Genomic DNA, 13,898 nt, shown 5'->3' on the forward strand with positions numbered 1-13,898 from the left:
AGAATTGAATGGAGTAAAATGCTGAACAGGATCTGTAGTTTAACTGAGGCACAGTTTGTTGTTCCTCCACAGCATTTGCAACACGCCTCATTATTATTATTATTATTATTATTATACAGTTTATTTCTGCAATAGAACTGTTGTCTGTGTGTGACCCGTGTGTATTTTCTGTCCTTCAGTCTGACACACACACTCCTGGAGCTCATGAAGACTGAACGGGACGGGGACGTGCTGGAAGGTGAGACACACATCACATCCTGTCTCCTGACACACCTGACCGTCAGCACACACACACATCTCCTGACACACCTGACCGTCAGCACACACACACATCTCCTGACACACCTGACCGTCAGCACACACACACATCTCCTGACACACCTGACCGTCAGCACACACACACATCTCCTGACACACCTGACCGTCAGCACACACACACATCTCCTGACACACCTGACCGTCAGCACACACACACATCTCCTGACACACCTGACCGTCAGCACACACACACATCTCCTGACACACCTGACCGTCAGCACACACACACATCTCCTGACACACCTGACCGTCAGCACACACACATCTCCTGACACACCTGACCGTCAGCACACACACACATCTCCTGACACACCTGACCGTCAGCACACACACACATCTCCTGACACGCGTGACCGTCAGCACACACACATCTCCTGACACGCGTGACCGTCAGCACACACACATGTCTCCTAACACACGTGTCCTTCAGCACACACACATGTCTCCTGACACACGTGACCGTCAGCACACACACACGTCTCCTGACACACGTGACCGTCAGCACACACACACGTCTCCTGACACACGTGACCGTCAGCACACACACACGTCTCCTGACACACGTGACCGTCAGCACACACACACGTCTCCTTACACACGTGACCGTCAGCACACACACACGTCTCCTGACACACGTGACCGTCAGCACACACACACGTCTCCTGACACACGTGACCGTCAGCACACACACACGTCTCCTTACACACGTGACCGTCAGCACACACACACGTCTCCTGACACACGTGACCGTCAGCACACACACACGTCTCCTGACACACGTGACCGTCAGCACACACTTCTCCTGACACACGTGACCGTCAGCACACACTTCTCCTGACACACGTGACCGTCAGCACACACTTCTCCTGACACACGTGACCGTCAGCACACACTTCTCCTGACACACGTGACCGTCAGCACACACTTCTCCTGACACACGTGACCGTCAGCACACACTTCTCCTGACACACGTGACCGTCAGCACACACTTCTCCTGACACACGTGACCGTCAGCACACACTTCTCCTGACACACGTGACCGTGACACACGTGACCGTCAGCACACACGTCTCCTGACACACGTGACCGTCAGCACACACGTCTCCTGACACACGTGACCGTCAGCACACACGTCTCCTGACACACGTGACCGTCAGCACACACGTCTCCTGACACACGTGACCGTCAGCACACACACACGTCTCCTGACACACGTGACCGTCAGCACACACGTCTCCTGACACACGTGACCGTCAGCACACACGTCTCCTGACACACGTGACCGTCAGCACACACTTCTCCTGACACACGTGACCGTCAGCACACACTTCTCCTGACACACGTGACCGTGACACACGTGACCGTCAGCACACACGTCTCCTGACACACGTGACCGTCAGCACACACGTCTCCTGACACACGTGACCGTCAGCGCACACGTCTCCTGACACACGTGACCGTCAGCACACACACACGTCTCCTGACACACGTGACCGTCAGCACACACACACGTCTCCTTACACACGTGACCGTCAGCACACACACACGTCTCCTGACACACGTGACCGTCAGCACACACACACGTCTCCTGACACACGTGACCGTCAGCACACACACACGTCTCCTTACACACGTGACCGTCAGCACACACACACGTCTCCTGACACACGTGACCGTCAGCACACACACACGTCTCCTGACACACGTGACCGTCAGCACACACTTCTCCTGACACACGTGACCGTCAGCACACACTTCTCCTGACACACGTGACCGTCAGCACACACTTCTCCTGACACACGTGACCGTCAGCACACACTTCTCCTGACACACGTGACCGTCAGCACACACTTCTCCTGACACACGTGACCGTCAGCACACACTTCTCCTGACACACGTGACCGTGACACACGTGACCGTCAGCACACACGTCTCCTGACACACGTGACCGTCAGCACACACGTCTCCTGACACACGTGACCGTCAGCACACACGTCTCCTGACACACGTGACCGTCAGCACACACGTCTCCTGACACACGTGACCGTCAGCACACACACACGTCTCCTGACACACGTGACCGTCAGCACACACGTCTCCTGACACACGTGACCGTCAGCACACACGTCTCCTGACACACGTGACCGTCAGCACACACTTCTCCTGACACACGTGACCGTCAGCACACACTTCTCCTGACACACGTGACCGTGACACACGTGACCGTCAGCACACACGTCTCCTGACACACGTGACCGTCAGCACACACGTCTCCTGACACACGTGACCGTCAGCACACACGTCTCCTGACACACGTGACCGTCAGCGCACACGTCTCCTGACACACGTGACCGTCAGCGCACACGTCTCCTGACACACGTGACCGTCAGCACACACGTCTCCTGACACACGTGACCGTCAGCACACACGTCTCCTGACACACGTGACCGTCAGCACACACACACGTCTCCTGACACACGTGACCGTCAGCACACACGTCTCCTGACACACGTGACCGTCAGCACACACGTCTCCTGACACACGTGACCGTCAGCACACACTTCTCCTGACACACGTGACCGTCAGCACACACTTCTCCTGACACACGTGACCGTGACACACGTGACCGTCAGCACACACGTCTCCTGACACACGTGACCGTCAGCACACACGTCTCCTGACACACGTGACCGTCAGCACACACGTCTCCTGACACACGTGACCGTCAGCGCACACGTCTCCTGACACACGTGACCGTCAGCGCACACGTCTCCTGACACACGTGACCGTCAGCACACACGTCTCCTGACACACGTGACCGTCAGCGCACACGTCTCCTGACACACGTGACCGTCAGCGCACACGTCTCCTGACACACGTGACCGTCAGCACACACGTCTCCTGACACACGTGACCGTCAGCGCACACGTCTCCTGACACACGTGACCGTCAGCACACACGTCTCCTGACACACGTGACCGTCAGCACACACGTCTCCTGACACACGTGACCGTCAGCACACACACACGTCTCCTGACACACGTGACCGTCAGCGCACACGTCTCCTGACACACGTGACCGTCAGCACACACGTCTCCTTACACACGTGACCGTCAGCACACACACACGTCTCCTGACACACGTGACCGTCAGCACACACGTCTCCTGACACACGTGACCGTGACACACGTGACCGTCAGCACACACGTCTCCTGACACACGTGACCGTGACACACGTGACCGTCAGCACACACTTCTCCTGACACACGTGACCGTGACACACGTGACCGTCAGCACACACGTCTCCTGACACACGTGACCGTCAGCACACACGTCTCCTGACACACGTGACCATCAGCACACACTTCTCCTGACACACGTGACCGTGACACACGTGACCGTCAGCACACACGTCTCCTGACACACGTGACCGTCAGCACACACGTCTCCTGACACACGTGACCGTCAGCACACACACACGTCTCCTGACACACGTGACCGTCAGCACACACTTCTCCTGACACACGTGACCGTGACACACGTGACCGTCAGCACACACGTCTCCTGACACACGTGACCGTCAGCACACACGTCTCCTGACACACGTGACCGTCAGCACACACACACGTCTCCTGACACACGTGACCGTCAGCGCACACGTCTCCTGACACACGTGACCGTCAGCACACACGTCTCCTTACACACGTGACCGTCAGCACACACACACGTCTCCTGACACACGTGACCGTCAGCACACACGTGACCGTGACACACGTGACCGTCAGCACACACGTCTCCTGACACACGTGACCGTGACACACGTGACCGTCAGCACACACTTCTCCTGACACACGTGACCGTGACACACGTGACCGTCAGCACACACGTCTCCTGACACACGTGACCGTCAGCACACACGTCTCCTGACACACGTGACCGTCAGCACACACGTCTCCTGACACACGTGACCATCAGCACACACTTCTCCTGACACACGTGACCGTGACACACGTGACCGTCAGCACACACGTCTCCTGACACACGTGACCGTCAGCACACACGTCTCCTGACACACGTGACCGTCAGCACACACGTCTCCTGACACACGTGACCGTCAGCACACACGTCTCCTGACACACGTGACCGTCAGCACACACGTCTCCTGACACACGTGACCGTCAGCACACACACACGTCTCCTGACACACGTGACCGTCAGCACACACTTCTCCTGACACACGTGACCGTGACACACGTGACCGTCAGCACACACGTCTCCTGACACACGTGACCGTCAGCACACACGTCTCCTGACACACGTGACCGTCAGCACACACGTCTCCTGACACACGTGACCGTCAGCACACACGTCTCCTGACACACGTGACCGTCAGCACACACGCACGAATGAGTTTCAGTGCAGCTCAATGATTCAAAACCACAGGGAAACCAGTGTTGACCAGTTAATCAGATGTCTTTATTAAAGAAGATTAAACTGGTTTAAATCACTGACTCTGGCCTGTTTCTCTGATGATCTGATGGACGTACGTTGTCTGTGAGTGTGTGACTGGTAGATGTATTATTGCTGTGTGTAAGTGAGTTTTATGAATGGCTGTCGTAACTGAGAGGAAGTCATCAGGGTAGTTTTCTCGTGTTTATGATGAATGTTGCTCTCGTGATGTCCAGGTTTATGGAGTCATATCCTCTTCTGAACTCAGTGACTCGGCTTGCTCTGCTGTTTCCACACTCTACACAGCATTGGGAAGCGTACTTTTAAAAGTAATGCGTTTCAATAATGGTGACTCCTTAAAAAAGTAACTAATTTCATTACATTACATTAATGGTTTTATGTTTGCAATCTCTTCCAGGCCTTTTTTGCAAGTATTTAACGCGGTAATGCCTATAAAACATACACCTTCATTTTCTTTAAAAAATACTTTTAGAATATTATCATCTCGTGAGCCCTAGAGCGATGGTTGCTGTAGTAAAGATCTCTGAACAGTACGGGTTATATTACAGTGTACAGGGTTAAGTGACTTGTATTACTTTAAAAAGAACTGGAATAATAATGTATAAATGTAGATGCTGTCATTATTGTCTGATTACATAATGTACGTCTCTTGTCATGAGTTAACACCAACACTAAAATGTTATTTTCTTTCTGGGCAGTTTGGGGTTTGATGATGTCAGTGGAAGGAAATGAGAGATTATATTACAGGAGATCTGATCATATCTCTGGCTCATAAATGCGTGAGGACAATCAAGAGGATCTTTAACTGCAGGATGTTTGAGTCTTAATTTGAGTTCATGTGTTGAGGGTCATGTGACTGAAGTGTGAGAGTTTCTGCCACATCTCAAGGTTCAGTCGTTCTGACCCGTTTGTCCCTCTCTGTGTGTGTGTTTGTTTGTTTCAGAGAGCCCGCAGGAGCCGGGCCTCTACAGTCCCGTGTCTCCTCTCCCGCAGGATCAGCCGGTCTCCACATATTTCGAGGAGAAGGTCCCCATCCCGGAGGATGACCGAGCGAAGGTAGAGGAGATCCAACATGACACCCGATCCGAATCGATACCCGGACTGATACCCGACCTGAGACCTGATCGAACCCGAGAGCAGAACCGATACCCGAACCGAGACCTGACTGATCCCGAGACCCGAATCGATACCCGGACTGATACCCGACCCGAGAACCGAACTGAGACCTGATCGAACCCGAGACCCGAACCGATACCCGACCCGACCCGACACCCGACCCGAGACCTGATCGAACCCGATACCCAAACCGAGACACAAACCGATACCTGACCCAAGAACCAACCCGATACCCGACCCGACACCCGAACCGAGACCTGACTGATCCCGAGACCCGAACCGAGACCTGACTGATCCTGAGACCCGAACTGAGACCTGAACCGATACCCGAACCGAGAACCCACCCGAACCGAGACCTGACCCGAGACCTGACTGATCCCAGGACCCGAACCGAGACCTGACTGATCTCGAGACCTGACCCGAGACCTGACCGAACCCGAGACCCGAACCGAGACCTGGCTGATCCTGAGACTCAAACCGAGACTCAAACCGAGACCTGACCCGAGACCTGACCCGAGACCTGACCCGAGACCTGACCCGAGACCTGACCCGAGACCTGACCCGAGACCTGACCCGAGACCTGACCCGAGACCTGACCCGAGACCTGACCCGAGACCTGACCCGAGACCTGACTGATCCCGAGACCCGAACCGAGATCTGACTGATCCCGAGACCCGAACCGAGACCTGATCGAACCCGAGACCCAAACCGAGAACCAACCCGATACCCGACCCGACACCCGAAGCGAGACCTGACTGATCCCAGGACCCGAACCGAGACCTGACTGATCCCGAGACCCGAACCGAGACCTGACCCGAGACCTGACCGAACCCGAGACCTGAACCGAGACCTGACTGAACTCGAGACCCGAACCCGAGACCCGAACCGAGACCTGACTGATCCCGAGACCTGAACCGAGACCTGACCGAACCCGAGACCTGAACCGAGACCTGACCGAACCCGAGACCTGAACCGAGACCTGACCGAACCCGAGACCTGAACCGAGACCTGACCGAACCCGAGACCCGAACCGAGACCTGACTGATCCCGAGACCCGAACCGAGACCTGACTGATCCCGAGACCCGAACCGAGACCTGACCCGAGACCTGACCGAACCCGAGACCCGAACCGAGACCTGACTGATCCCGAGACCCGAACCAAGACCCGACCGAACCCGACACCCGACCCGAGAGCCAAGCCGAGCTGATCACCCTCAGAACTGCCCTTGGGGTCAGGGGTCGGGTCTCGACAATAGCTTTTACCGTATGGACCCTAGAAGGCCTTAATTCTTTTAAAGTATGCCAACTTTCTTTTATTCGTTTTGTGTGTTTAACAATATTTTATTTAAAACAAATGCGTTCCAAATAGTTCGATGACAGCGTTATTATCCGCCGTCTCCTCTGTTCTCTGTCAGTCTGCGCACTCGATACTGCTGCCAAACACATTACTGTCAATTTTTCTTCATGAATAAAATCTCTCTGAACTGAAGCTGTAAAGTACAAAAATCCTGCCAAATTCAGTTGCTATTTATTTTTTAGATATAATAATCGACACTCATTAAAACATTAAAAGGCATATTTAACTTAAAAGGCACCTATTATGCAAAATTCACTATTACATGACATTTGATCATAAATGTGTGTTATAACCGTAATTAAACTAACTATACCTGTTCTATCTCCATACAGCGTATATTCTCTGACTCTGTAGGCATTATTGTCCGACTCCGGGTCGAAATGAACACTGCTATTGAGAGTTTCTGTTTTGATATTATCATTCCGTGAGATGAGATTGTCCTGGCGGAGCGAGAGCTCGTGAGGCTCCGCCCCCTGTGCCGGCAGCAGCAGCTCATTTGCATTTAAAGGGATACACACTAAAACGGCACGTTTTTCTGAGCCCCAAAAAGTGACAATTTAAACATGCTGTGAAGAATTATCTGTGGGGTATTTTGAGCTAAAACTATTTTGAGCTAAAACAGAGACTTATTTTACATTTTGTGAAAAGGGGCATAATAGGTGCCCTTTAATGTAAATTAATTTAATAACTCCAATTAAACTTTAAATGGTGGATGTAATTACTTCTTGATGGATTTATTCAAATATACATTAGATATTTAAGGACAGGTGAAGTAAAAATAACCAATATGTAATCGCATATATTAATGAGAACACCTCTCTAGAGTTTATAGTCACTGAAAGGCTTTTCTGAGGATAATGTGACGTGACGTTATTGTTCTCCAGCTGTTTTATTGATGGTTGAAACACTGATTGATGGATTGAGACATGATTGATTTCAGGAAGTTGTTCTGTATCTTTCAACATTCCTTCTGATGTTCATTGATGTTTATTTGCTGCTGTAACTAGTAGTAAAGAGGAAGAGATGATCTGTTCATCCGTCACACACACACACACACACACACACACACACACACACACACACACACACACACACACACACACACATTTACTGACTGAATTTACTGATGAAACTGACTGGATTTGAAGCTGAGACTGTTTAATGTCAGTATATTGTCAGCCTATGGCAGTGAAGGTTCGTGAGAGCGAGGGATCTGTTGTTATCAGTCTCGAGTGTGTAAAGGGTCATGAGAAAGAACACACAGTGCTTTGTCAGATTGTGATGTTTATAATTATTACATTCTTCCTCATGAATAAGTCTAAAAACATCATGAATCTTGATTTCTTTAAGCTCAAACAAGAGGAACAGACTCAAGTGGAGAAATAAAGACAGAAGGGAAGTAGTGAAACAGCGTAACTGTACACTCGTCATGTGTTCTTGAGATCGAGACGGATGCGACACGATCAGCATGTGCTTTACACCGACCTTTGACCTGGATCAGGATTGTGGAGAAGTGAAAGCAGAGCACGCTTATACAGACCGTCAGACTCTCGCTAGCTGTGTTTCCATCCAAAGCTGCAAAATCAACTTCTGCACTAAACTGGATAATGCATATAACATTCGTGAATAAAGCATCGTTTCCATCCCATGTGCTCAAGAGAACAAAATTTTCACTTCCTGTGAAATCGACTCAAAATATGAGTAATAAACTGTAAGTTTCTTCAGTCAGGCTGTTTCTCCCTCCATCATAAACGAGTGTGTCTCAGAGCGTCAGACGAAACACAGTAAAAGCTGTCCTGTTCTCTGGCGTTCGGATGCTGGTGTTCGGGAACACACTCGTGTGAGAGACGCTTCGATCCAGAATCAAACTGGATCATTCTGATCACACACTTTGACTCTGGCCATTAGTGATGATGCGATGCCATTGGTCCACTGGTTACTCCAGTTATCCAATCACAGCCTCTGCTGAGGCAAAGTCACATGAGGGTTTGAGGGATTTATTTAGTAAATGTCTCTCCATCGTAGTTTATGTGCATGTCTGCTTATTGGATAAAAAATGATCCGCCTCAATTAAGTGCATACATTTTTTTTTCATTCTTGCCGTTTCCATCCAGTGTTTTTTCATGCAATATCCCAAAATAATAGTGTTTGGAAGCTAGTGTCGTCATGCCCACGTTCCCTGCAGTCACATGACGTGTACAGCTGAACGCTCTGAGTCCAGATGGAGAAGAGTGTGAAAGCTGATGCATCGCTGTGTTGACTCTCGCTGCTCTTCTTCTCTCTAGATGTTCAGCTTTCGGAAACTGTGGGCTTTCACTGGCCCGGGTTTCCTGATGAGCATCGCCTATCTGGACCCGGGGAACATCGAGTCGGACCTGCAGTCCGGGGCTAAAGCAGGGTTTAAGGTGAGTAAGGGTTCATCTTCACTGGTTTATTACGTGACACGTGTGTGTCTGTGTGTGAGACGCGTGTGTGTCTGTGTGTGAGACGCGTGTGTGTCTGTGTGTGAGACGTGTGTGTGTCTGTGTGTGTGACGCGTGTGTGTGTGTCTGTCTGTGTCTGTCTGTCTGTGTGTGTGTGTGTGTGTGTGTGTGTGCGTGTGTGCGTGTGCGTGTGTGACCTGTGTAACCTGTGTGTGTGTGACCTGACCTGTGTTCGCTGTGTGTGAGTGTGAGACCTGTGTAACCTGTGTGTGTGAGACCTGTGTAACCTGTGTGTGTGAGACCTGTGTAACCTGTGTGTGTGTGTGTGTGTGTGTGTGAGTGACCTGTGTAACCTGTGTGTGTGTGTGTGTGTGTCCCGCAGCTGCTCTGGGTGCTCCTGGGCTCCACCATTATCGGGCTCCTGCTGCAGCGTTTGGCCGCTCGGCTCGGGGTCGTCACCGGGATGCATCTCGCAGAGGTCTGCAACCGCCACTATCCCACGGTACGTTCATCCCGCGGTACGTTCTTGAGCGAGACCAACAGCCTGGAGAAAGTTGTAGGCGGGGCTTGATTGTGTCTGTGGGGAATTGATTGGATGGTTGTGGTTTCCTATTGGTGGATCTCATGTGAGTGACAGGTTGCCCCGCCCACATCATCAGAGAAGAGAAGAGATGCTGCAAGAGGAAATGATTCTGATGCAAGATGAACATGAGTTTAAAACTATAATGATGTGCATTAGGGCTGCACGATTAATCGCAATTAACATAAAATTGCACTTAAACTGATTTGGATTATTGCGATTATGAAAACGCAAAGGCTGTGGTTATTTTTTTAAATGAAGTGTTTCCTGTTTCCTGTGCTGAAGTGTGTCCTGTGCTGAAGTGTGTCCTGTGCTGAAGTGTGTCCTGTGCTGAAGTGTGTCCTGTGCTGAAGTGTGTCCTGTGCTGAAGTGTGTCCTGTGCTGAAGTGTGTCCTGTGCTGAAGTGTGTCCTGTGCTGAAGTGTGTCCTGTGCTGAAGTGTGTCCTGTGCTGAAGTGTGTCCTGTGCTGAAGTGTGTCCTGTGCTGAAGTGTGTCCTGTGCTGAAGTGTGTCCTGTGCTGAAGTGTGTCCTGTGCTGAAGTGTGTCCTGTGCTGAAGTGTGTCCTGTGCTGAAGTGTGTCCTGTGCTGAAGTGTGTCCTGTTCCTGTGCTGAAGTGTTTCCTGTTCCTGTGCTGAAGTGTTTCCTGTTCCTGTGCTGAAGTTTGTCCTGTGCTGAAGTGTTTCCTGTTCCTGTGCTGAAGTGTGTCCTGTGCTGTGCAGGTGCCTCGGATCATCCTGTGGCTGATGGTAGAGTTGGCCATCATCGGCTCGGACATGCAGGAGGTCATCGGGTGCGCCATCGCCTTCAATCTGCTGTCGGTCGGCAGGTACGTCATCATGAACAAACACTGTTCTTCTAAGTGTGTGTTGGAGCTCAGTCTGTAGGAGGTCAGTCTGTAGGAGGTGAGTGTGTAGGAGATCGGTCTGAGGTCGGTCTGTAAAAGGTGAGTGTGTAGGAGGTCGGTCTGTAGGAGGTCAGTGTGTAGGAGATCGGTCTGAGGTCGGTCTGTAGGAGGTCAGTGTGTAGGAGATCGGTCTGAGGTCGGTCTGTAGGAAGTCAGTGTGTAGGAGATCGGTCTGAGGTCGGTCTGTAGGAGGTTAGTGTGTAGGAGATCGGTCTGAGGTCGGTCTGTAGGAAGTCAGTGTGTAGGAGGTGAGTCTGTAGGAGGTCGGTCTGTAGGAGGTCGGTCTGTAGGAGGTCAGTGTGTAGGAGATCGGTCCGTAGGAGGTCAGTGTGTAGGAGGTCGGTGTGTAGGAGGTCGGTGTGTAGGAGGTCGGTGTGTAGGAGGTCGGTGTGTAGGAGGTCAGTGTGTAGGAGGTCGGTCTGTAGGAGATCGGTCTGAGGTCGGTCTGTAGGAGGTCAGTGTGTAGGAGATCGGTCCGTAGGAGGTCAGTGTGTAGGAGGTCGGTCCGTAGGAGGTCGGTGTGTAGGAGGTCGGTGTGTAGGAGGTCGGTGTGTAGGAGGTCGGTGTGTAGGAGGTCGGTCTGTAGGAGATCGGTCTGTAGGAGGTCAGTGTGTAGGAGATCGGTCTGAGGTCGGTCTGTAGGAGGTCGGTCTGTAGGAGGTGAGTGTGTAGGAGATCTGTAGGAGGTCAGTGTGTAGGAGGTCGGTCTGTAGGAGGTCGGTCTGTAGGAGGTCAGTGTGTAGGAGATCGGTCCGTAGGAGGTCAGTGTGTAGGAGATCAGTGTGTAGGAGGTCAGTGTGTAGGAGGTCGGTCCGTAGGAGGTCAGTCTGTAGGAGGTCAGTCTGTAGGAGATCGGTCTGTAGGAGGTCAGTGTGTAGGAGGTCAGTGTGTAGGAGATCGGTCTGTAGGAGGTCAGTGTGTAGGAGGTCAGTGTGTAGGAGGTCAGTGTGTAGGAGGTCAGTGTGTAGGAGGTCAGTGTGTAGGAGGTCAGTGTGTAGGAGTAGGAGGTCAGTGTGTAGGAGGTCAGTGTGTAGGAGGTCAGTGTGTAAGAGGTCAGTGTGTAGGAGGTCAGTGTGTAGGAGGTCAGTGTGTAGGAGATCGGTCTGTAGGAGGTCAGTGTGTAGGAGGTCAGTGTGTAGGAGATCGGTCTGTAGGAGGTGAGTGTGTAGAAGGTCAGTGTGTAGGAGGTCAGTGTGAAGGAGATCGGTCTGTAGGAGGTCAGTGTGTAGGAGGTCAGTGTGTAGGAGGTCAGTGTGTAGGAGATCGGTCTGTAGGAGGTCAGTGTGTAGGAGGTCGGTCTGTAGGAGGTCAGTGTGTAGGAGGTCAGTGTGTAGGAGATCGGTCTGTAGGAGGTCAGTGTGTAGGAGGTCAGTGTGTAAGAGGTCGGTCTGTAGGAGGTCGGTCTGTAGGAGGTCGGTCTGTAGGAGGTCGGTCTGTAGGAGGTCGGTCTGTAGGAGGTCGGTCTGTAGGAGGTCGGTCTGTAGGAGGTCAGTGTGTAGGAGATCGGTCTGTAGGAGATCGGTCTGTAGGAGGTGAGTGTGTAGGAGATCGGTCTGTTGGAGGTCAGTGTGTAGGAGATCGGTCTGTAGGAGGTGAGTGTGTAGGAGATCGGTCTGTAGGAGGTCAGTGTGTAGGAGATCGGTCTGTAGGAGATCGGTCTGTAGGAGGTGAGTGTGTAGGAGATCGGTCTGTAGGAGGTGAGTGTGTAGGAGATCGGTCTGTTGGAGGTCAGTGTGTAGGAGATCGGTCTGTAGGAGATCGGTCTGTAGGAGGTGAGTGTGTAGGAGATCGGTCTGTAGGAGGTCAGTGTGTAGGAGATCGGTCTGTAGGAGGTGAGTGTGTAGGAGATCGGTCTGTTGGAGGTCAGTGTGTAGGAGATCGGTCTGTAGGAGGTGAGTGTGTAGGAGATCGGTCTGTAGGAGGTCAGTGTGTAGGAGATCGGTCTGTAGGAGGTGAGTGTAGGAGATCGGTCTGTAGGAGATCGGTCTGTAGGAGGTGAGTGTGTAGGAGATCGGTCTGTAGGAGGTCAGTGTGTAGGAGATCGGTCTGTAGGAGGTGAGTGTGTAGGAGATCGGTCTGTTGGAGGTCAGTGTGTAGGAGATCGGTCTGTAGGAGGTGAGTGTGTAGGAGATCGGTCTGTAGGAGGTCAGTGTGTAGGAGATCGGTCTGTAGGAGGTGAGTGTAGGAGATCGGTCTGTAGGAGGTCAGTGTGTAGGAGATCGGTCTGTAGGAGGTGAGTGTGTAGGAGATCGGTCTGTAGGAGGTCAGTGTGTAGGAGATCGGTCTGTAGGAGGTGAGTGTGTAGGAGATCGGTCTGTTGGAGGTCAGTGTGTAGGAGATCGGTCTGTAGGAGATCGGTCTGTAGGAGGTGAGTGTGTAGGAGATCGGTCTGTAGGAGGTCAGTGTGTAGGAGATCGGTCTGTAGGAGGTGAGTGTGTAGGAGATCGGTCTGTAGGAGGTGAGTGTGTAGGAGGTGAGTGTGTAGGAGATCGGTCTGTAGGAGGTCAGTGTGTAGGAGATCAGTGTGTAGGAGGTCAGTCTGTAGGAGATCGGTCTGTAGGAGGTCAGTGTGTAGGAGGTCAGTCTGTAGGAGATCGGTCTGTAGGAGGTCAGTGTGTAGGAGGTCAGTGTGTAGGAGGTCAGTCTGTAGGAGATCGGTCTGTAGGAGGTCAGTGTGTAGGAGATCGGTCTGTAGGAGATCGGTCTGTAGGAGGTCAGTGTGTAGGAGAT

At 52.0% G+C, this 13,898-nt stretch overlaps 1 protein-coding gene across 3 annotated transcripts in view; it reads left to right on the forward strand.

Moving 5' to 3' along the window:
* The window catches only part of slc11a2 (solute carrier family 11 member 2), a 32,578-nt gene that overhangs the window by 3,685 nt on the left and 14,995 nt on the right, over positions 1-13,898 (forward strand). For all 3 annotated transcript variants that reach the window (XM_084395976.1, XM_084395977.1, XM_084395978.1), the window contains exons 3-7: positions 180-238; positions 5,732-5,844; positions 9,547-9,666; positions 10,067-10,186; positions 10,984-11,090. In XM_084395976.1, the coding sequence (XP_084252102.1) occupies positions 205-238; positions 5,732-5,844; positions 9,547-9,666; positions 10,067-10,186; positions 10,984-11,090 (494 nt within the window). In that variant the 5' untranslated portion in view covers positions 180-204. The remainder of the gene's footprint in view (positions 1-179; positions 239-5,731; positions 5,845-9,546; positions 9,667-10,066; positions 10,187-10,983; positions 11,091-13,898) is intronic.

Source organism: Rutilus rutilus, assembly GCF_951802725.1.
Source record: "Rutilus rutilus genome assembly, chromosome: 22".
Taxonomy (NCBI): domain Eukaryota; kingdom Metazoa; phylum Chordata; class Actinopteri; order Cypriniformes; family Leuciscidae; genus Rutilus; species Rutilus rutilus.